Raw genomic sequence first — 24,378 nt, forward strand, 5'->3', positions numbered from 1 at the left:
ATGTGAAATAATTGTAAAACAACTACCTGCTAATGTGCCTTATGCACTTGTAAAAAAAAATATTGACTTGGAATGCAGTTCCTCTGGGAATATGGTAAAGTACTGTTGCGCAAATCTCCGGTCAGTTGTAGCACCTTAATTATGCATTGGTATCTATGTAAAGCAGATATGATATTTCTAAGAGCATGTAGATACTATATAAATAAAATTCTGATTTTTCTAGAACAGGATTTCAGTAATAATGCTATAAATAACTAAAAATGAATTATTTTGTTGCTGTAAGCAGGATGACTATAAGAATATAAAATATGCATAGAAATAACTAGTTTTAATCATAGATGCATGATCCATCTGATTTGTTTAAAATTTTCAGTAGGGACTGTGTGGAATGGTTTTAATTTTGGGTTAAAATGTTTGTAAGAAGGAGTTATTGTTCCTAGATGGAAAAATGGCAGGGCATGTGACCTAAAAAGAGATTCAAGAACATTTTAATTGATCCCTTTCTTTGGTGAAGTAGGAAGGTGATAAATAATTAGTCTTCCCTGAAGCATAATTAATAAGTTAGGCTTCTGATGAAACTTCATTTAAACAAACAGTGTTTTGAAGCAGACTTTTTTTTATGTTGCATATATGCTTTCCCTAGTTACTTCAAGCTCTAACCATCTTACATCAGCTTATCACGAATTAAAGCAATTTATATGTTTTTAAAGGTCAGAAATAATGCCTCACAACATTTCTCTAAGTAAGGGATGAAGCATCCAGTCCTGTGAGTGACTCTTAGGATGGTCAGTTTGAAATGAAAGGATAAGAAGGATGCTTAGTAGTTCTTGAACTGGGATTTTTAAATTTTTTTTCCAGAGCTAGTACAGACCCAAGTTCTGCAGAAAATACTCTAATAACCTTTTATTTATCTATGGGGGAACCTTTTCATGGTCAAAACAGCCATCCCCTTTTGGTTTTATTCTAAAAAATGTGAACTACGGTAACTGAGCCGTAGATCAGTTTCTGCGCAGTCAGGTCTGTCAGAATGCATGCATTTCACAGTGTACCTGATCACCTGAGCCATGGTCTGAAATCCACCCCTGTGCGTGAGGGATGAAGTGGATCTGTAATATTTTGAGCCCTGTTTTGATATTTTGTCTATTTCTCCTTTTGGAGCTAGGTAAAGGGTCAGATAATTAAGTAACACATACTGTATATAGAAAAAATAATTGGCTTTTTTGTTCCATTGCCATTCATAGAAAGAGAAGTAGTCTTTATCAGTACTATCTTTTGCTTTCTGGTAAACTAGCTGGAGCTATCAATGTAGGCTATACGACCACTGCTTGCTTTCCTACTTCTGAGTTTCTAAAATTTATCATGAAGTAGAGAGCATGTTCCTTTTCTGTTCCCTGTGAATAAGGCCCTTCTTGTTTCTTCACTGAAGATCTTCTACTAGTTGTCAACGTAGCATAAATTCAGCAGGGAGACCTGGCAGAAATACACACCAGTCCAACTACCATTATTGTGATTTAAACTGATGACTGAAGAATTGTAATGAGCACTGAATAGTTCTGCCACTGTAATGATCTCACCAGACTTGCAAAAAAGAATCTGAGCTAATACAATGAATGGAAACAAGAATGGCTTCTTACTCTTGTAGCTGTATTTTGATTACTTCGTGGAAAGATTGGGGGAGGTGATTATTCACATCTTAAGGTGAGGGAAATCAAGAACACAGTTAAGACTCCACATGGGTCATGGCAGCCCACATGGTCACTCCAGCATCAGTAAATCCTTTGTCAAGGCAATGGACCTGGTTTGCCTGGAATCTATACTGGGTGCTACTGCAACACAGCAGTAAACGATAGCTCCTTTCCATGTATGTGTAGCACCTCAAGCACAATGGAGCCTCTAAGCGTGATGGTAATAGTCAGAGTAAATAAAAGGTTCTGGTCCTGCTGTGCAAAAACTTCCTGCATCTAGCATCTCTTCTTACCAGGGATGTGGAATAAAAATGAATTTATGCAGGAATATAGTAAAATGCAGTACATTCTCTGCCAGCCAATTCAACTTAATCTTGCTTAAATCTTGTTCCTTGAGAATAGAGGGGTACAGGTATGGTACCAAGACCCAACTTTCATATCTTCCATAGCACTGAAACTATCCTCTGATACGTGGCCAGGAATATTCTTCTGCAGCATTTCATACAACAACAGAATGCAAAATGGAATAAAGGTGAGATTTTTCTTAACAGCTGTTCAGAGCTAAAGGTGTTTTTTCTAGAGAAGTTGTTTCATTCTATAGTAGAAGTAAGAAATACCGTGATCATGAGTTTCTTGATACCTTTCTTCATTGTTGAAAAACTAAGCAAATTAGAGTTTTGATAGAGTTTCAAAGATGGGACTTAACCCTAATTTTGGTTTTCCTCTCTTCAGAGGTTAAACATGCTGTGAAGATTCCTGTGCTGATTGGGTCTGGAGTGACTCTGGAGAATGTGAGGAATTACTTGGATGCAAACGCTCTAATAATTGGTTCGTATTTCAAGAAAGAAGGTTATTGGGCAAATGGTGTTGACCCTGACAGAGTAAAGAAATTTATGGGACACATAAGTAAACTGAGAGAATGAGTTTGTCAGCAAACAGTATTTTTGTGTGTGTGTAAGTGCAGTACGATACATCATACAGAATTAAAGCACAAATGTGTGCTTGAATGGCTAATAACATTAAATGAAAACACACGTCATCTCCGTAACTAGCTGGGAAACATGGTAACACTTTACAATAAACTGGTGCTCTGATGTTTGTTTCTAGGCAGCGCATTTCTGTGGCACTCAAAGCCATCGTCAATGCAAAACCAACTCTGTGAAGGCTTGTGTAATGTATTCTCCCCTATAAGTAAAATAGTTATGGAGTTTAAGAATTTTTAGTAAATATTCATGACAGGTGAGCTGAGTTTTGTTTTGCCTGTGAGTACAATAGGATGCCCTAAGTTTACAGCTAAGAGTATTGTAAATTGGACAAGTTAATTAGCCTTTCAGTTTCCCCATCTGTAAAACGATGATAATAGTACCTACATCACACGGGGGTTGTAAGACATAATAAATGAATGAATGTACAGCACTTTCATCTCCTCAAATGAAGGGCTCTATTAAAGTTCAAGATCATTATTTTTTCATTAGAATTGTGCATTTATTATAAAAATGTAGTAATTGTATACCATACAAAAATTTAAGATAATTGGGAAATTGATTTACTTACAATATTTAATAGAGAATAAATGTAAATATTTGATTACATTTTAAGTAGAGTTGGAATTTAGTTAAAACATTTTTGCAAAAATTGGAAATTTTAATAAAGATTTATTGTTATTTTTCAGCAAGCTCCTACAGCTTTGTACCTCTCCAGACTAGTATTAGTGATGTTAAAAACTGCCAGGTTCCTTCCAATACACAAGCTGTAATTATGGAAACCTTTCTACCAAAGCTGACAGGTAAACACAGATTTCCATTTTTCCTATAAAATGTAGAGGAAAAATATGACAGTCTCACTGTGTATGTTGTAAGAGATTCCCCTTCAATTTGATCTTTTAGCTCTAAGGAAGTTTAAAATAACCCAAAGAATACCTGTTATGTCATGGCCGTATAAAATGTGGACATATGTTTTCATTCCCTGGGACTGGGAGCTAAATTTGTCCTCTGGGATCTCTCTCTCTTTCCTTGACATCTATGCATCAGGCTTCTGCTGATGCTAATGAAAGTTATATTGTAGATACCAAAGCAAGTATACGAACACATTTTTTGTGTCAGCTGGCAGTGCCCATGCTTCTCTGAACAAAAGATACATCCTCCTTCCAAAGGCAAAAAGGTTTTCAAGAAATTCAGTTTCATTAACATAATGGTGATTCCAGAATATCACAGCATGAGATTAAGTCTTCTCATTTCTTTTTTCTGGACTAGTCTGTCTCCCACATGACTCCCATCAAAAGCAGTGAAATGTCTTTGGTGTGCTGACCTCCTGGAAAAGAGATTCTTTAGACTCATGACAACCTTGGCATTCTTCTGCTTTTCTCCCTTTTCCTCCTAAATACGCTGACAAAGTTTCAATGCATAGAAATCCCTTCAGGTGCCTGTTTATTGTGGCCGGCACTACTTTTTCAAAGTCCACATTTACACAGGTGTTTTAATCTGCCATGTGTTTGGCCTTCCATCAAAACCAACAGTTCTATCTCAACCACTTGTCCCCACTGTTTCTCTTGTGCCAGCAATAGCATTCATGTGGCCTCACAGGGATCAGGAAACCGATTCTACCTGAAAGCTAAGGCAGTCTTGCACCAGCCACACTCAGCGGCAGGGAAAAATTATTTAGATCATCTTCCTCATTCCTTGCATCTGCAGCTCTAACTCCAAGCTGCTGGTGTAGGCAGTGCAGAATTATTTGAGGATCGTGAAGATGCTTTCTAAATCTGTCTTCCACACACTCATTTACCCACAGCATATTTACCAGTTAAAGCATCAATCTGGTTTAGTCTTTAAGTTCTTAGCCTGAGTCGTGACTTCCGTCTTATGTCCTCTTTATTGTGAAAACACCACATTTAATAAAAAAGAATGAATTTAGATACCAGTAATATCGGTGTGCTTAAATCAGTACATATTTTTCACCTTTGTGTATTTAGGACTGTTTTCAGGCCTTTCACAAGCTGCATGTATTTCCATACATCATTGCACAGAAGATTTAATGATGGTTGTCCCAACAAGTATTTTCTAATACAATTGTTACCAACTTTGAAAGTTATTTTCAGTAAACCTGTAAGCTAGAAAGGCTGACATGTCAGCCTAATGAGCACTAGCCAGTGCTCTAGTGCCATAAGAAGAGTAAACATCTTCAAGTAGTCAGCTGAAAACTACAACCGATACACTGATAAGGATTGTTCAGTGATGATAACTATGTTTAAAGAAACCGATTACAGTTGCCAAAAGTCACATTCATCACTGTGAGTGTGAAAATATAATGTGTTACCAGCATGTTTCTTGAATTGGTTTCTACTCATTCACATCCTAAAAACTCAGAAGTGACTGGGACTCAAATGAAAAGGGGTGGTAAGTGAGAACTACTTCGATGCTGTTTGCAAGGTCTAAATGAAGTAATGTCGTACACAGTAGTCTTTGTAAGACAAAAACCCTAAGGAGTTGGTGTAATACTCATAACATGCAACGAATACTGTAGCCAGCACTTTCACTGTCAGGATTTCATTTAACACACCACTGTGTAACACTTATGGAAGGAACAGGCCATAATTTGGGTCTTTATTGTTACATATGAATGGTAAGTGCAGAATTTAGGGAACAGAAGTAAAGGAAAGCTGATTTTTAAAGGCTGGAAATGTGACTGATCACCAACTCTTTATCATTCTTTGTGCCGAAAGTATTTGTCTAGCAGCATTAAGCATCTGCTTGCCTGTTTCACACAGATGCTGTAAGTAGAATTTGACCTTTTGTTCAGAAAGTGTTTGAATACTTAATGTAAAAATATTAAGTTATCAGAAAGGCTGTCTCTTCTGCGAAGAGTGTTCAATTTTTATACCGCCCAAGTTGTTAAAGTACTTTGGAGCATGAACAACTTCAGAGCAGAACAAAGCAGGCAGTGCTAATGTGTAGAAACTCCAGAAGTAAATAACAGCTGTTCAAGAAGACTTCTATTAAATATGTATTAATTAATTTGAAGTGTATCACTTAAATATGTGAAGAGATTATCTTGTGTTAATTTACATTAAAACACACAGCACTTGTTAGCCTCATTACAGTATCCTAAGTATATCCTAAGCTATCACCTCATCCTACATTGAGCATTTTGTTGGGTGTTGATTGCTTTCAATTTGCCCTTTTAAAATGTCAGCTAGTGGCCTCCCTTTCTTGTTGGATCTCTTCTTTCTCTCAGGTTTTGCTCTTGCATAGTTACTGTACTTACTCATGTCTGTTCTGTGCTGAGCAGAAAAAACTTAAAAATAGATTGTGAAAGTATAACAGTAATTGCCCACAGCTCAGTTCCCACCTGAACTTCGCATGTGGTTATCGCTGTTAACTTAGGAAGCAGCAGAGAGAATGTAAGTGTCCGTTTGTGTAGCAAAATGACTTTACACGAAGATTCAGTATCATCTTTAGTACAGGAAAGATACCTGTACTAAAGTAAAGTCGGGGTCTCTTTAGTGAAATTAGATAAATAAATACCACTGGTAATAATCGACTTTGTGGTCTAAATCAATGTATAAATTTGATAAACCCTCATTCCATTCATAAAACTTAAATATTTTTTTCTGGACCTAATAAGACAAATCTTTTTTTTACCTATTTCAGTGCTGAAAATATGTAAGCTTCTAAGGTTTACAGATAACTTTCAGAGATTTTCTTCCCTGTGTCATTTAGGCAGCTGATCCAGCTGTTAGGCTGTTCTTTCATCCCATTATTTTGACTCTGCAGACTCCTTGATTACAAGTTGGAATCGAGTTCTTGTTTCCTGCACCTATTCCAACAAACTCCTCACTGAGGGAAGACTGAGGAATATAAAGGACTTGCAGGCAGGTCCTGGCAGAGCGGGAAGGGGGAAGGAAACCAAAATATTTGGCCTTAGCAAAATCTCAAAGTCCATGACAAATGGCTACATTGCGTGGTTCTCTTGAGAGAAGTGCATGGGGATGTTTGCTGTAGTGTCAGGTTGTTTGCAGCCTCTTCAGTTAAGACTTTGTGAGTTCACACCTAGGTTATGTTTCCAAGATCATCTCTGCTGGTATGTGGGCTTAGGGAGACATTTTTCCTAAAAGAAAGCTGACGTTTTGCAGGATAATTATGGCAATAAGGGGTGATATCTGTAGCAAAATCCAGGCTTGGAATTCACAGCTCATTGGTTTAAGAGCAGATTTAGATGTATGTATCTTCAAAAAGAAACCATTACAGGTTTGCATTACAAAAACTTGACTTACTTCCTGCACCTTTGCCCTAACATCCAGTCAGTGTTTGCTGTGCTGAGGAACTTAGACGTCGAGCTTAGGAACAGAACTGTCTGTGGCTTTTTTTTTCTTGCACATCTGTGGTGCTTATCTATGTGACCTAAATAATATATTGTTCAGAAAGGGTGGAGAATTGGGCTGAGACATTCTTTTTGTGGGCTAACATGCCATGGGGTGTAGTAGAATTGACCCTCCCCTCCACTCTACGGTCCCTGCTGCAGAAATACTATGAGAACTTGACATCGTCCAGAGACAGAGCTGGATTCTTGTCTTAGAGGTGTCAGGGAAACCTACCCAATTAGCTCTTTGCTTTTATAAGAATGAGTGCTTGTACTGGGGCTTGCAAGAAATTGTTTGTGTTGGGGCATTATGGAACTTCTCTCCATTTTTTTTTCCCCTACTCTTAACCATTGTTCGACTCTTAGTGACAAGGATTATTTGATCCTTTGAACACTTGTTTTAAGGATAAAAAGCCTATTTCCGTTAGGATGTCTGTTAAAGACCTGTGTTAGGACTAATAACTTCAGTCACGTTGTTCTCATATGGTGACTGGTTAGGAATCTTCTATTGAAAAGTCCATACTTGGTCAATATTAAGTTGAAAATGTTGCATAGTTTCCTGACTGCATTCACAATCCTGACTCCATCTGCCAAAAAGACTTTGACACTCGGGTCCAGACAGACCTATTAAATACTTTCCTTGGATTATTCTTCAGCTGGCAGAGTTACTACTTGCCTATGCGCTATCTCAGACTGATGCCTTTGGGGCACTGAAGTATTCCAGCCTTCATAGATGACTCCCTTTCTCCCCTGTGCTTTGCTCACAGACAGAAAACCATTGCTCCTTCCTGTCAGCCTCTGTAGGTCTGCAGCAAATAGAGGAAACAGAGGCAGCAGCTGAACTAAAAGTAAGGCCAGATGGTTTCTAGTGAAATGTTGAGAGTAACAGGTGCTTTTTCACCCCAATCTTTAAATGCATGGATAATTTTAGAGAGAAAGAAGTCTTTCTGTAATGCAAATAGGAAAGCCTTTCACATGATGCAAAAGGGTTGCAATTCACAACATAGTCCGTTTCTTTGCTTACAGTTTGAAGCTTTAGAAGTAGTAAGGGTAAGGAAAGCCTAAGATGTTTCTTGTTAAACACGTAGGAAAAGATGTGTGAATTATCTTGATTAAAAATCTGTTGATCTTATTAACAGGTAGGTTTCTTTTAAGATGTCAAAAAGGGATTTTGCTGATTTGGGGTGAAACTACCACTCTGTCTATGTTTAACTTCCCTCTTTCCTGTCACTGTCACATTTTCACTGTTTCACAAAGTAAATTCAGTGTCAGACAGCAAACATTAGTGTTTAATAATTTCTTTTTCCAGAGGATATCACTCTCCTTGAAATGAATGGGACAGAGATGCTATTTGGTTGCATGGATCGCTGGGTTATTGGGTGTTTTGTATATTAAAATGCAACTTTTACTTCTATCCTATTACCTCTGCAAAGGGAGATGGAATATCCAGCGATGAATCAGTTGGTATTTAGGACCTTTTTATTACTTAGTGAACAACATTAAGTGTAAAAGTGTAAGTTAAGTGCACAAGAAATTTTAAATATCTAAATTTGCCAAATCTGATATGAAATTAAGTGTTCAAGATAGTAGTTAAACTCAGAATTGTTTGACTTTGTGCTGCAGTCACTGTATTAGCTGTGCCATGTTATACTGCTGTCAGAATGAGGTCACAAAACAGAGGACATTGAAATCATGTTTCATACAAATGTAGGAGGAATCCCAAATTCAACAGTAAACAAGGATGAAAAGGAAGGCAGCACAGTAAGGGCAAGAAAAGATGCTCAAGTTTCCCGCAGTTCCTGCCTCATTGTTTATTCTAACTTCCTGCTTTTTCAGTTTGCCTCTCAAGCCTTTCTTGTGCATACACAGAGATTATAGTATGCAGAAGACTAAGAATAAGCTGAAGGCAGAAACTGACTTAATGAAGACATTCTTGTGATAGAGAAAAGATTTTGTTGTCCACAGATGCGCAAAGAAAAATAGAAAAGCAGCTGCCCTTAGAAATGGAGTAAAAGTAGAGATGAGTGCCACGTCATGATGCTTTAGTCAAAATCTGATGTGTTGAAAGTCTTTGAGAGGATCTGTACTGTTGTACAGGGATATAACCAAGAGGAGAAACAATAAGCTTCTGCTGGAAAAATACTGCGTCTCATGTCTTAGATACTGTCCTGAATAGCGCTGACTTTTTGTCAACTTTCAGCTGGAGAATAAGGATAAAAGGAAATAGCTTTCAACCATTCTCTTATGGATGACAATATTAATGATCAGTTTCGTCTCAAACTTCTGTTTCCTTAAGACCAAGCTACAGAGGTATAGTCATGCACTGTCATCTTCCAGAGGAAGATTCTGAAGGGCAGAGGTCCTCATCTCATTAGTTTCCATCTCTCCTCTGGGTAGTTAGTTCGTCTTTTCTGAAAGCCTTTGTGGGCAGAGACAGCATAAAGGTGATGGAAGAAATTTATGTGGCAAGTGGGTGGGTAGGTGAGATGAAGTGGAGCTGAGATACAGCAATCAAGTGAGGGCTTCCTGGGTCACCTGGCCTGCAGAATTAAGAAACTAGGGATGTAGGTGGTTAGTAAGGAGTTATTAAATTACAAAGTATCTGCACTACACCCATGAGGTGGTGAGCACTGGAGTTTGGGTGAACTGGGATGGCTTACTTTATTCCTTGCACTGTTTAAAAGTATCAACTGAAGCATTCATGAGAGCAAATGCAGCTGGTGGCATTTGGGCTGTGGAAATTATAGTTTGTAATACTTTTCTAATAGTAATTTGAGAGCTTAAAGAATTATATGACTAATATTTCAATCAGGCACTGAAAACCTTCAAGTTTCAGGAAAGAATTTTTTTTCACATGGCCTTGATCGAATAGCCAAAAATATTATAGGATTCCTCTGAAGAACTAGCCATGGCTGCAGCAACATACCCGGTGAAATAGATCAGTGGTCCAATCTGCTCTGACAACTCCTATGTAACTAAAAATAGGAGAAATAGAAGAGAAAATTTGTAGGGCTGGTAGTGGCTTGTATTTTTCAATAATTTATCAAGATTCAAGAGCACAGATTTCCTTTGGGAAATATTAGTTCTTAGGTTTACAAAGTGCCTCAGTTGTAAATACCCATAAAAATGACAATTTGGTAGGTCGTATTTATTCTTAAGTGGGTCAAAGGACATTAGCGTATTCCTACTATATAAATCTGTCAAGTACAGAATTTCTTTATGCTCCCAAATCACAAAAGCGCCTCTTACAGTCAAGGAGAAAATGTCACGTTATTGCCAATCAAGGACAACAAGCAAGCATATCGATCTCTACCCAATAACTTTTGCCCTGCTCGCTAAGTTTTTATCACTGAAACTGGACACATCAAGGGATTGGATTTCATATATACATATAGTGCTGATTTATTAAAGGAGGAGAAATACAGTCTGGCATTACTTCTAGCTCAGTATTTTAACACTTATTTTATTCCTTGTACGGAAGCTTGCAATGACTTTTTCTACAAACGAAGTGTATAACTTTCAGATATCCCTGGATGTGTACAAATCTTCAGCTCGCATAGGTACATTGGCTGTTATAGGTGTACGTGTATCCTGCATTTGGTGGTCTTAGTCTTGAGTCTTGATTTTAAGAGTTTATGTGGAAGTCTAGCAGGGTTGCTGTTTCAGAGAGGCACAACTAAAGATAAGCTTGGGAAGAGGGGTGGGGAGATTGAAGGGCATATACGCATAAAAGGTCTGGGTGCTGCTTACTGAGCCTGGTCTGAAGATGCATTGACTTTCATCTCACGTGTGGAGCTGTGTATGTAAAGCCTTATGTATAAGGGCTGTTTACCAGTCACAGATATTGGAATGCAGCAGAGGGCTAGCATTGTCCTTCTTGGTCTCTTTTGTTGGTAAAACTTAATCTTTTTTGGTCATTTTTTGTTGATAACTGCAGATCACTGTAGATGATTTGGCCTGCTCCACAAACACAGCATCTTTGAACTCTGTATACAGTGATAACCATGGCTTATGGTAGAGGTATGATCAATTACTTCTTGAAAGGCAAGTGCATCTACAGAACTGAAGGGAAAGATCTTCACCACAGAATTACAGAACAGTGAAGGTTGGAAGGAGCATCATCTAGTCCAACCCCCCCAGCTCAAAGCATGGTCAGCTAGAACAGGTTGCTCAGGATCTTGTCCAGACAGATTTTGAATATCTGCAAGGACGGAGTTTCCACAACCTCTCTGGGTAATCTGTTCCAGTATTTCAGTGGTCAAGGATAAACTACTGAATTAAAAATACAGGCCATGTAAGTCAGCAGGAGCAGATATCTGCTAACTTTGTTATGAGAAGTGTATGAAACGAGCATCCTAGAGAGCAGCCAGCTCTCTGTTACTGTGTAATTATAAGTCCTGCTGGCTTTTTTTACCCATCTGGGCAAAAGACATGAGTTTTGATTGCTCTTTGGCTTCTTAAGAGCTGGGCAACCTTTCCATAGAATAAATGGATGCAGAAGCAGCTGATGGATTTGCTGCTCATGTTCATAATGATGTGGAGAGAACTGGAAAGGCCATATACCCTACTCTGTGTTATTTCCTGATGGAGCGGGCAGAGGGACATATGTTGAATTTCTCCAGACATGTCCTTCCCCAGCCACACATTTTGTTGAGAGGTTGTAGTCAAGGATTATGTATGTTTGTCAAGATTTCCAGATGTCTAGTAATCCCAGCCTTTTCTTGGCACGTGAGCAAGTCCTTTCTACCATGCATGTATAGCAAATCTGACACTTACTGGAAATGCCCACTGCACATGGTCTGTACACTTGCAGTAAATCTGATGTGGCTGGGGCTCTTGTGCATGTGCCCTCCTGTGGATTTTCACAAGCAGAACAAATTGGATGTGTTCCAAACATTTTGGATTTACTGTGCATGTTCAGACCATCTGTGCAACACATGTACCACAGGTCTAGTGATGCTTTAAGGGTTTGACACAATGCATACACTACACAGCTCCTGGTGATGCATTTCAGTATAGGAGGAGTTCAGAACAGGATCATGGCACACTCAGAAATCATGCTTTTCACTAGGAACCTCTAGGAAGAATTCTGCCATAGGAAGAAGCTGATTTTTGGTTCTTCAGTCTCCTGACTTGTTGTAGATAATTGTCCAGTAAGCCTTGTCCTACCTTCAGTGTGCCTTCCTATTGCACAGATTTCAAAAGGATCTGAGAAGGCAGTGGTTTTCAATTTTGGGTGTGTGTGTGTCTTGACTGGAACATATTTTCTTCACCAATGTGAATTCAAGCTGGAAGAGGAGAGAAAAAGATAGTGAACAACTTAGAGTTGAGAGGAAGATATGACCCAGGGTACGCATTATCCATTTCCAGTGTCAGATGGAAATGTTGAGCTTTGCCAGCCGCCTTCAAATCACCTCTCAGAATCAGGCCCAGAATGAGAAAGTTACAACTACTTCCCTGCCATTCTCACCTTTCCAGGTAAATACAGAAAGCTGTAGTTGCCAGAGCAGTGATGAATCATGACTTCCTTCCATCCAAAGAGCTTTGGGCTTTTTCCCCCTCCAAACATGTAACTTGTAGGGCTGACAGAAAAGCTGTAGACTTTTTTTCCAAATATCCATTTGCCTTTCCATTTATCTACTTTGATCTAAAGTATAGAACCTGATGGATGCCCTAGGTAAATCAAACATTTTCTGTCTGCCAAAATGGTTTTGCAAATGCTTATTTCATGCCATTACCATTTTTCTGTTTCTAGCAGTAAATCAAAAAGTATCAGCCATTCATCCACTTTAAAAGTAATGCCTTTCCTTTGCATAATTACACATACCCAGTGGAGATCTGTATGCACAGTAAATCTATTCCTTTAAAAGGTTTTGCCTTAAGTACCACAGTGACATAAATTGGTGTAGCGCAAATTTATTTATTTAAAAGGTTTATTCTTTTAACTGATCGGGTAACTGTTATACTTCCATTGTTTGATTTGAGTGGGGAGGGCTTTTATTAATGTATCAGATTTAATTCTGCAGCAGATGTTTATGTAGAAAGGTCTCACTCCTTACAGGACTTGTAGCAATTGATATGTGTTTGTAATTTATTCTCATTACAGGTTTATTCTTAACTGGTGTTCAGGGGGTCTTCACTGTATCTCCAGTAGATCCTTGAGAATTAAATAGTTTAATGAATGTAATGAGCAAACCTGAAAGAAGTACATGTAGAGAAGTGTACGTATTTGGACATTACCTCTCCAAACTTGCAAATAACATAAGTACAGTATTAAAAGTGAGTGAGAAATTGCCAAAAGTAAATGTCTTCTAGTAATAAGTGCCCCGGACAGTATTTTGGCAAAGTAAAGATTAAAAAAATGGATTTCTTCATCATTCTCATGTAAACTTGCTCATCTTTATAAGTTGTGCTTGTAGCTCTCAGGGGTGTCAAACCTAAAGCAGACAAGCTCAGCTGGTGGAAGCCTGGGAGTGAAATGATGAATTTTTTAGCAGATCTAGGTTTATTTTTAGGCTTTATAGCATTATCTTTCACTTCCCTGTGAGTGAAATTGTAGGAAGTATCTTAAAAAATTAAATTAAGAAACTTTACCAGAATGGCAAAAAATAGCAAAACACCAGACCCTAACTACAGTTGAGCACATAAACATATCTGGATTGCATTTGAAGTTGTGGCTACAGTATAATCCTGCAAATATTTACATATATGTTCAGTTTAATGCATGTGAGAATTCTTCAGATATGCACCGAGTCTGATACACCAGGTTGCAGGTTAGGTTGTGACATGAGTGATGTCATGGAGAACTGATCTAAATTTCTAGTGTGAATGTATTTTCCGTGGATATATTTTCCATGGTACTGGATGTGAAAGTGAAATTCAAGGTGGTTGTATTTTGTTAGGTTATGCAATAAAAGCATGCAGAAACATTTTTGGGAGAGGATGGTTCATAGGAAAGTTTCAGGTCTTGAATCTCATTTGGTTAGTAAAGATAGTTTCATTACACAATCAAAATATTCAACCCTGTAATTTCAACTATCCATTTCAAAATGTTATCTTTTTTTGCTGGCATTACAGAGCTGTCAACACTTTTTCGTACAGTTGGATAGGCAAAACTGCTTTAGTGTCCAAGGCAAACCTGGGAAAATGCCATGGGCCTGGGATGAGAAGATACATATGGTAATTATAGATCTAGCAAGGACTGTATATTAGAGGGAGGAAGTGTGTTACACGTAGCTCCACATCGCATGTCCATTAAGGTCACTCTTTCGAGATTTCATTTAAAGTGGATCTGGCTTTTTTGGATCTTTTCTAATACATTAAGTAGATCAGAGGTTGCCAGCTGTCCTTTTTGGTCAGTATGGTTTGTGGTGGTTGCAATCATACAGCTTCACAGTGGTATTGGGGAAGAGTAACAAATGCTGGGAAGAGGGGGGCTTGGGGAAGCCGGGGAAATATCCTAGAGTTTAGGGAGTAGGTTTGGTACTGGTGTTTTGACTTCTGTTGATTTACATACTCTGAAAGTCTGACTCTGGTTCTTGGTTTAGGTCAGTTCTAGCCATTGCATTTTGCACTAATACTGATCTGTGACAGCAAATAGCAGGCTTTCTTTAGGTTGATGCGTAGATACACAGTCTAATCCAACTGTTCCAGCCAACCTGGTATGTTTTCAGAGAGATGTACACCCTGAGTAGGAAGAAAAAAGCACTCTTAACTGGTTTGTAATGGTTCTTGATAACTTTAAGGGCAGGATTGTGTGGTGTAGTTGCCTGTGATAGAGACTGGACTAGTAAGTAACAAAGATGCCTCTTTGAATCCTGTGTCCTAGAATGTGCTCATGGGAGCTGCTAACTGGGAGCACTGGAGACTGCAGCCTTCCCCACTGAAACAGCCTCCTCTCTGTTCTGCAGTTGGGAACCAGAGGAGCCACCTTAAAGGGTGAGAGTACCTCAGCTCCCAAACTGGCTCAATCTTTGTCTTCCCATGCTGTTTGCATCGATGCTAATCAATGTTAATTATGGTAGTGGGGCTTGTGATGTACTCATTATAAAAGCCATCCTATTTTTCTGTGCTTGTATAGTCTGTAACACAATAGAGCCCTGATTGGGGTTCCCTAGATGCTACAAATAGTAATACAAATTGTTACAATAATGAATACGTGGTTCATGGTGTAAGGCTACCAAACTCAGTTCATAAGCCTGCTGAAGCATCACTTCATAATTCTGTTTGCTGTTACCACTAACTATGGCGTACTGGATATTTCTTGACAGTTGGGGCCTCAGCGCATTAAACCATTTAAGCTTTTGTTTGTGTTTAAATAGGTGCTTGTTTTTAAATTTGCATTTGAGTCTGTGGTTGTTAGTGTAAATATATGCTTAAAGTTGAGCTGTGCTTAAAAACTCTTCTGATTCAGCATCCTTATTGTGCTGGGTTCATTATCCCACCACCACTCCATGACTATACTGGGACTTGACCAGATGGTGTGCCAGGATATATGTTTCTTTCCTAGGCTGAAGGTTATAGGTGTAAGAGCGGGAAGATGCTTCCTCCCAAGAGCTGAGCAGCTGGTTGGGTGTAGGTTGTAGCAAGGGTTCTTACCTCCTGCGGGGGCTGGAAGTGGGTGGAAGCCAACAGCTGGGAGCTGACGCTTTCCTTCCTCCAGAGGCTGCGGTCGCCTTCCCAGTGTAACTCTGTGCTGGGCACCCTTGTACTAAGATCTGACACCTGACAGGTGCAGTTTCCTGTAATGAATTTGGTTCAGTTCTACTGTTATCCTCACTGGGAATTTCAGCACCATTGTTTATATGCATTAATTGGTATAAATAATTACTATTCAGCCCCTGACTCTGCATCCCTAGGTCTTACCCTTGTGAGTTCCAGTGACTTAAATAGTCTCATAATTTTTTTTCCAAGAAAGTTTGCCACAAGGAGTCCCTTATTGCTTGTTACCTGGTTTATTATGGATATTGGTTCTAGTCCCATTTTTTTCAATTCCCAGCAGACTGCATGCCTGGATTTTAGTTATCTACGTGCAGTTTAGGCATGTGATTATCTGCCTGACTCTAGTTAGTTCTCTGTTGTGTACCACACTGTTTACTAAACCTGTGTAACAAAAATGTTTTAAATTGTTAAGGTGTTATATTACCTCTCGAGTTGTTTTAAAGGGAATTTGAGTCAGTTTCGAGTTGCTTCTATATTTGTAATTAATTGAGAATATTTAGTATAGCGGCTGGATTTTTCCCTGTTAACTGTGCTTTACTGAAATTTTGTGATCTATAGCACACCCTAGTGATATCTGGAAATCATTAAGTTAGACCCAGTCAATTTTACTTCCTTTGTGGTGAAGCAAAACTTAGGACTCCACTAAGCAAAGTCCAGGAAAGTAAATACCTTCATATCCAAGATGGGAAGCAGGTTGAATCCCTTGGTTTATAAAACAAAAAAGAGCCTTAGAAATTGAGACTACAGGATATTCTTCTGTGAAAAGAACATCTGTGTAATGAGTTCATCTGGTTTGCAATCTGTAACGTTGGATGTATTTTACAACAGACCACGGGAAAAGCAGCCCAGGGTTGTGCGAGAAGAGAGGAGAATATTTGTTGGATTCCCTTTTAGACTGGAGAGAGCATGGAGAGAGCAACCAGACATAAATAAAGCATTGTGGAAGAAACCTGCAGGCAGTCTTCACAGGTCAGAAGCCCGAATGGTCATTTAATGTATTATGGCCAGAACTTTAAAATTTATGCTAGATATTCAATTCCTCCTTTTGCAGACGGTTAGGTCACTTGGTTTTTCAGGTGATGGTATCTATATTTAGCTTTCAATGGCCAACAGGCCCCATATGATCCTCCAGAGGGATGTGCACCTACCTAACTTTTTAGGCTACCTTGCACTCACCTTTTTCTGGATTAGGATCTGTATTTCAATCATTCGATTTCTTTTTAATTCTCTGAATTCACAGAATGGCAAGGGTTCCGAATTGGATGCTGTTGACCCCCTGAACAGGGTGAGAGGAGAAAGCAGGTTTGAGAAGGACTCTGAGAAGGAAGTTTAATTATATAGTCAAGAAGGGAGGCAAATATTTATCAGAAGTGAAATCAAATTGGTGATGTGTGGATAACACTGAATGGAAGTGAAAACAATATGAGCATCAAAGAAGAGTGTAGGCCTTGTAAGTTATGGTGGTTGAAGTTAAATCTCATGAATTCTCAAAGAAACAGAGAATTCATTAGAGTTGCAAGTCAGCAGTGTCCTAACCTCCCAGTGTGTGAAAGTCGTACCAAGTATCTGCTGCAGATGCTGTCAAGCACTCAAGCGGCCTGTGCAAGTTCAGTATGCCTGTAGAGCTGTTGTTGTCATTGTTCGCTGTATGTGCTTAAGCCCCAAACAACTAAGCTATCCCAGAAAAAGCAGGTTTGGCCAGTGAACATTGCATGACAGCAGACAAGCAGTGCTGAGGCTGTTCTTATTTTCATGAAGGGCCATGAAGCCCTGACAAGTGCAAGGCAGCATATACCAGTACCCTCCACCAGCTTGGAGCTCCAGCTTGGCTCAACTGAAAGGTCCGATCCGGTATCTCTGTTACATCTACAGAGCATTAATTGTCTACGTAACGCAAAGCTAAAGGTGGGGTCCTCCTTTCTGGCTCACTCACGCATGAGAAATCTCTAATATTTTGGGGAGAGACAAGTTTCCTCTCAGACCTCTGCATTTCACTCTTGTCAGGTAATCCAAACAATAATGGAAATGAGCATTTTGTTTTATGTAAATAAAAACAAAAAGGTTGCAATAATTTATAGTATTTATTTAAATGACATGCAAATTACTTTGTGAAACTTAAGGGGGAAAGCAACACAACTGAAACAGCACAATTGTTTCCAAGAACATTCATTTCAAATCCACATACAATATTTCATTCATGCTTAATTATTTCCCCAATGCTAGTCTAAGCATTACTAGTTCCCTTTGTCTTTTTGCTCTTGCATGCAGTGTGATTAGCAAAACGGCTTGTGCTCTACCAACTCCTGCACATATGGGGTTTAGCCTCATTGTTCAAGGGGTGGAGCAACAAGCAATATGAACACTCATGCTGCCAAATTTGGCACACGTGAGCCCTCCAAAGTATACAGATACCACCCGTTTCATTTAAATCCCTGTCCATATTTTGCATTGCTACCATAATGGCAACTCCATTGTCTGAGTGTATTATTTGAAGCAGCTTTTCTCCCATTGTTTGTGCCCTGTAATCCTTGAGGTTTCTGTAGTCATCGTGAGCAGCTTGCTTGAAAGAAATCACTTAGCTTTCACAGATCACTCCCTCTGAACCTGCTGGCAAAGGAACGGGCCATGACTAAAGCATGAGACCTGTGATCTTTCTGAAGAAAATCTCTTCAGTAGAGTTTATAATTTGTTGCTTTCATGGAGCTCTGTTCTCAGGGTTTGGACTCAGTGTTATCTTTCGTCCCCCATGGATTTTTCTACGAGGCATGATGGGAATGTAGGCTGAAAAAAAGAGTAATAACGCTGGCTGTGGATGTGTACCCTAACAACATTTTACACGTTTCAAATACTGGCAAAGGGAGACATCTACTGTTTGACAGAAATTAAGGACAGTTGTTTATTCTAATTGCAGCAAATTCTTAGCCTTTTATTCTTCTGTGGTATAGAGAATGGCACATCCTGCTGTGAGCCTTTTCAACAGACTTTTGAGAACTTAATGCTTGTCTGCTTAGGGCAGAATGAAAGATCCCCTGGAACTTACCATAGAGAAGGGGCTGTCCGGTTCTTTTCCTTTCTAGCATTCAGTCATCTGCTTGGTCAATGCCCTCTACTCCAGTGGTACTTGTGTCTCAGTGTATGTTGCACACTGTTGTAGGTAAAGTCATTTGGTATTAGCTGTTCTTTATAAATTATGCCTGTTATTGGTTTTGAATGCACTTCATTTTATTCCTGAGACAGTCATTTATGACATTTTTAAGGCAGTGGTTCCCAAATTGAAGTCTGCAGAAAGCCAGCAAAGGGCCTTTGTAGTTTGCAAAGAGTTTCCAGTTCTTTTTGTTTCCAAAGTCTAGATCACATTATAGGACAATTATAAATATGGTATAAACACTACCCTACTCTTCATTTAGCTTAGCAATAGTTCTTTAGACAACCCTATTGTAGCCACATAGGCATTATGTGTGATCCCAAATGGTGACACCCTTGTGATTGCAAGTGAAGCAGAGAGGTGGCCCAGGAGGCAGTATTAAAATATAACATGCTAAACAGTGTAAGTCTGAAAATGCCATTGTAACACATTTGAGTATTTGCAGTGACTTCTCGAAGTTTTGAATCTGGTCCATCGTTGTAGAGACTGATTCAAATCACCTTTCCATCTTCTTGCCTCCAACCTATCACACGAGGAAAGAAAATCAGGCAATGCAATCTGTACAAACTGGCCTCTCCCCTTCCTACTACCTAGCTGACTGCGAGCTCCCCTCTTGTCTGCCGCATTATCAGAACTCAGGCCCAAGAAAGCTGGGAGAATTGTTCTGTGTTCCCAGAAGAACAGGAAACTTAGTCTAACAGCTCTGTAAAACTTGGGCTCTCATTCAGCACCCGTGACAGTGTAAGGTTGGAAGTGAAGTCAGCCAGGGACCCTTTACTCTGATGGGACTTAAGCCAGCTCGTTTGTACTTACTCTTTGCGTCTCCAAAGCAGTGTATGTTTGGGGCCAGAATTATATGTAGCTGAACATTTGCTGTTCTCAGACACCACAAGCACCGGGTTATGGTACAGATTTCTCACACCACTGAATAGTATCAAGCATGGAAATCTATCACTGATGTTATTCCAGACACCTTCAAGTGTCATCCTTCCATCCTTGATACCAGAATGCTTTGTTCCTTATCTGAATTTACAATGCACATTTTAGATCTGATTTTGAACTTGTCTACTTTATGTATGCCCTTTAATTAGGCATACACAAGAAACCTCAGATGCACTTTTTAGATACATTCTACAAAAGAGTGATGAGTGGAGGAAGTGGTTGTAGGAGATTGTCTCTTTTTTAACTCCTCTCTGGAAACCTTGCAGGTATTTTGTGTAGCTATTTTTTTAACCAGGATTTTATTTCCACTTCAGTGTTCATACATGCTATAACACATAAACACGTAAACTAATTTCAGGACACTGACTTTTACATTCAGATTTGCTGTAGCTTTTTCTGAAAAGGTCACAAGATGGCTACTCTACCGGTAAACACTATTACTGAATTAGGCTGCTGAAGAAGTAAAAAACCAGCATAAATGACTACTATAATAAGAGTCTAAAAGAACAGAAGATAGGTATACCATTTGCAATTAAGGATATGCCTTAAATATCTTTAACAGCTTGCTTGGATAGTGCTAGCTAGCAGTGTGTGCTTTATTCCAAAGCACCAGCCTATATTTTTGGATCAGCTTTCAAGACTGAGATGATATAAGGCAATTAATAGTGTTTTGTGACCTTCTGCACCAGTAGTCCATCTTTTTGGCATTGCAACTGATTTTGCCCAACTTGGCATTTTATCACCTGAGAGTGTGCGGGGAGACCAAAGCAGCACCTTTTACAGCAGCAGTGGAATGATTTAATTCAGTCACACTGTTCTTCAAATTCACCGTTTCCTACAAGCTGATGAGGCAAGTCTCTTCTTTGCTTAATGTCACATAAGGTATATTGAAAGGCTGTGAAGAGACAGATGTTCTATATCTTCACTTCATATGCAAAAACCTGTTATATCCTTTATTTGCATTCAATTAGAAGTCAGATTCTGATGAATATTGAATGTAGGAAATGGGGAAAAGATTTGCCATCAAGCATATGCTTTCCTTGTAGTGGATTTCTGTAACCTGCTATCATGTCTTCCCATAGCGATTCGGTCATTTTTACTATATTATTTACACCTGCATGCACAGAGGTGAAGAGTGTTAATAGGTGAAAATTGGAGTTAGGTGTCTGGTTTTAGAAATGTTACCTTTTCTCATTGAACAGAGTTCTGGAGGAAGCACCGTTCCTTTTAAACAGTCATTCTGCAGTTGCAAAATTTCCCTTACTAAGTGGCTCTGTTTAAGGAGTTAAATGCTATAGCATTACTTTTATATTCATTTTCTCTTTCAATATAGGTTGTGCCTTGTTTGATCTTGTGGAGCTCACCATTTTCTTGGTAATCCAGAGTATAATATCAGGAACTCAGAAGTTATAAAACTGTATTGTTGCCAAGAAGGGAAGGTTCAGATTATAAATATAATATGAAGCAGAAGTGGCAGAGTCTTTCAGAACAGATGCTGTTATTCCTGGGACCCTATAAGAGGATGCATACTGGGGTTTTATAGTATCCAGGGAGAGATGTAGGTTGTCTAGAGCCCTAGACGTTAGACAGGGATAAGCAAAGCAGCTTTTCTTCACTGCAGCACAGGGTTTCCCAGACTTCTGGGGGAACTGATAGAAATCTCTTACCCTCCTAAACTTGGATATGATTAGAAACCTGCTTTGTTACATCTTCCATCCCCTTTCTTCTCTGTGGACCACTCCCATCACATGTTCTGGGGAACACATGACATTTCCTTTTTCCTCTTTTGTCCTTGCTTTGATGTAACATTGTAAATTAAACCATCCTCACCCATGTCCATGTTAACACATTGATATGAAAGGGAAATCTCAAGAGTATTCTTAGGTGCTTTGCAAACTTAGGCAAATGGATCTATGTTACTTGCACATGCCTCAAATTTTGAATGTTTTTTTCCTGCCATTGTGATAGTAAGAAATTTAAAGATTTTAAGGAACAAAAAAAAAGTGCAACTAGATGAAATGATGAAACTAAGTCTGTCACATACAGTTGCCTAATCCTCATGTTTTCTCTTGGAATCTCTGGCACAGAAGAAAATTTAGAGAAACAGCTTTTTCCTGTCCAACAAGATTAAGTGCCTCGTCTTAAAAAAAAAAATCTGTCATGGTTTCCTGTGAAGGTAATAGGTATTTCAGATAATTGCACTGGGTATTTCTGGACAGTTCCTCCAGACTGAGCCTGCTCCTGATGGGCATTTTCTCAAGACCCCATAAGGAGCAAGCTGAAAGGCAGACTGAATCATTCTGTTGGTAGCAACAGCCCATCTCCAGCTGAAATCATTCCTGGTGCCCCTTGGCCTACCTCCTAGTATGTCAAAAGCTGTGAAAATATGCAGTGAACCCTGAAGATGTGCTGAACTGGCTTGTGGTTCTTTTGGGTTCTGCTGTATGTCAGGGAAGGAGTTGACAGAAATCTGCCAAGTGGCCCAGTCCCCAGAATGCCAATGCACCATTGCTGTGGTTGATTTCTGATGCTTGCTTTTGACAGATGACTTGAGGATTCTTGGGGGTGAAAGGGATTTTTTTTTTCCCCGCTTGATTTTTAAATTATGGAGTTCCTAGTAACCTGAAGAGGAAAAAGATGTAAAACATCCTGATAAAGGAAATTAAATAGTGAATCAATGCTGATAAAGGGGACAAAGAGAACTACGATACAGGAATAGAAATAACACCTAGTACTTAGAAAAGCCCAGCATACCTCAGTGAATACAGTGAGATTATTGGCAGGATCCGATTTGCAGCAGGACCACCTTGAACTGCTCTCACTCCACTCCTAGAAATAAACATTCACATGGTTTTTAATCTCAGGTACTAATTATTTAAGAGTGGATGTTGAAAAGCATATAAGCACACGCTAGAATAACAGTGACAGATCCAGCCAGAATATACAATCCTGTACAAGAGAATACAGCCAGCAGAGCTGTCCCTTCTCGCATTTAGGATGACTTTTTCCCAAACGGCAAGCGTGTAGCTGAACCCCTGCGATGGAGAGGTGTGGGTAGCCGCCAGATGGAGCCCGCCGGGCAGCAAACGTGGTCGGGAGAAAATCTATCGCGGGTCTTCCTGCTTCAGTAAGACTGAAAATAGGGCTTCTGCGCTGCTACTTAGCCCAAACTCACAGAACGTTCGGTGGAAAGTGTGGTGTGCTGATTCATGTGCATTGGTTAATGCTCACCAAGGAGAGTAACAGGCATGCCATCAGATGCTGGCTGGTAACTACATACAGAATCAAATCTTAATCAAGCTGACTGCAATTACCAGATTCTCATTGACCTCAACACAGTCAGAATTTCCCTGAGAGTATGATTTACAGCAGCGCAAGCGTCCTTAAAGGATACACTCTGCACTGTTATCTCACATTTTCATTTTAGTAACCTCTACCATAGAAAAAAATAGACCTAATAAATACCTGCTGATGTAGCCCTAATAACCTTTTTAACTGGAGTAGTGAAGTAAGGATTCAGTTTGGGATAGAGTGATAAAAATTCCCTGCTTTGATGGTTGGCAGACTTAATTGTTTTTAATTTTGTTCCTTGGAAAGCTGCTTACAGCTGGAATCTGGGGTGTTACTTTTTAAAATGTACATGGCGTTTTGGTTCTTTGCTCATTTTAGGAATTACATTTCCTTTTTACATCCAAATCATAAAAATCAAGAGCACCAGTAGACCTGTAACATCTTAAGTTGTTACACAGAGTTATTTTATGTGATCATATAAAGCATGAAGAGGTTAAGAAGTCCCCAGTGCAGCCACAGGAAAGGGACAAAAATTGTGAATTATATTCCTCCTTTTCCTCATCCTGCTTTTTCATCTTCTCAACAAGGAAATGAAATCATAAATAAAGGCTTAGTTGACAAAAACCTCATTAATAATCCATTCTTGGGAAACAGCAGCATTTTTAACGTTAGGCAGTAACTTTTCAAAGGTTGTACTGGTGTTAAGAAACTATGTATTTCAAGAGCTGTATGTGACACAGCTGTTGAACGCCGCTTCAGTGCACAGCTTGTTTGACTACGTATGGTGCTATGTCAGACTAGCATGCTGCGCTTTACCGAGCTGATGACTGAAATAAACCTGGATGAAAAGAATGCAAAAATATTCTTAGCTGATATTCCCAAGATTAGGGCCAGGGATGTCCTAATAGCATTCTGTGGTAAGCAGCCCCTTTCTTCCTCCTCCTGTAATAGCTCAGCTGGGATCGGGAGGTGCTCTTCCAGAACAGTGTACCTGAAAATGCTGTGGCATGTTGTAATACCCTTCACAAAGGCCGTGTCCGTGCACCGGAGCAGCAGATGCTCCCCGGGGCGTGTTGTGCTGTTCCAAAATGAGCATCACGCTCCAGGAGAGCGGTTACACAGCACCTGACCTCCGGCCGGGGCCGGCAGCGAACACCGTGCCCGCCTTAGGGCGTCTGGGCCGGGTTTGCTCTCGGTGCCGCCGCGGGGGCAGGCGGGAGCAGGAGGCGGCGGGCCCAC

General features: G+C 39.5%; 2 protein-coding genes across 3 annotated transcripts in view; both read left to right on the forward strand.

The window, feature by feature from the left end:
* Window positions 1–24,378, forward strand: part of LOC103913745 (uncharacterized protein F13E9.13, mitochondrial-like) — a 53,668-nt gene that overhangs the window by 21,167 nt on the left and 8,123 nt on the right. The window contains exons 5-6 of the mRNA XM_009320287.1: window positions 2,418–2,513; window positions 3,358–3,471. Coding sequence (XP_009318562.1) covers window positions 2,418–2,513; window positions 3,358–3,471 — 210 coding nt within the window. The remainder of the gene's footprint in view (window positions 1–2,417; window positions 2,514–3,357; window positions 3,472–24,378) is intronic.
* LOC103913744 (chromosome unknown open reading frame, human C19orf12) overlaps window positions 2,476–24,378 on the forward strand; it is a 34,376-nt gene continuing 12,473 nt past the window's right edge. The window contains exon 1 of one of the 2 annotated variants that reach the window (XM_009320285.1): window positions 2,476–2,513. The gene's annotated coding sequence lies outside the window, so the exon portion shown is untranslated. Of the gene's footprint in view, window positions 2,514–3,390; window positions 3,472–24,378 lie in introns of those variants that run through there. The other variant, XM_009320286.1, reaches the window with a different exon arrangement.

Source organism: Pygoscelis adeliae, unplaced genomic scaffold (genome assembly GCF_000699105.1).
Source record: "Pygoscelis adeliae isolate BGI_AS28 unplaced genomic scaffold, ASM69910v1 Scaffold62, whole genome shotgun sequence".
In the NCBI taxonomy this organism is placed as follows: domain Eukaryota; kingdom Metazoa; phylum Chordata; class Aves; order Sphenisciformes; family Spheniscidae; genus Pygoscelis; species Pygoscelis adeliae.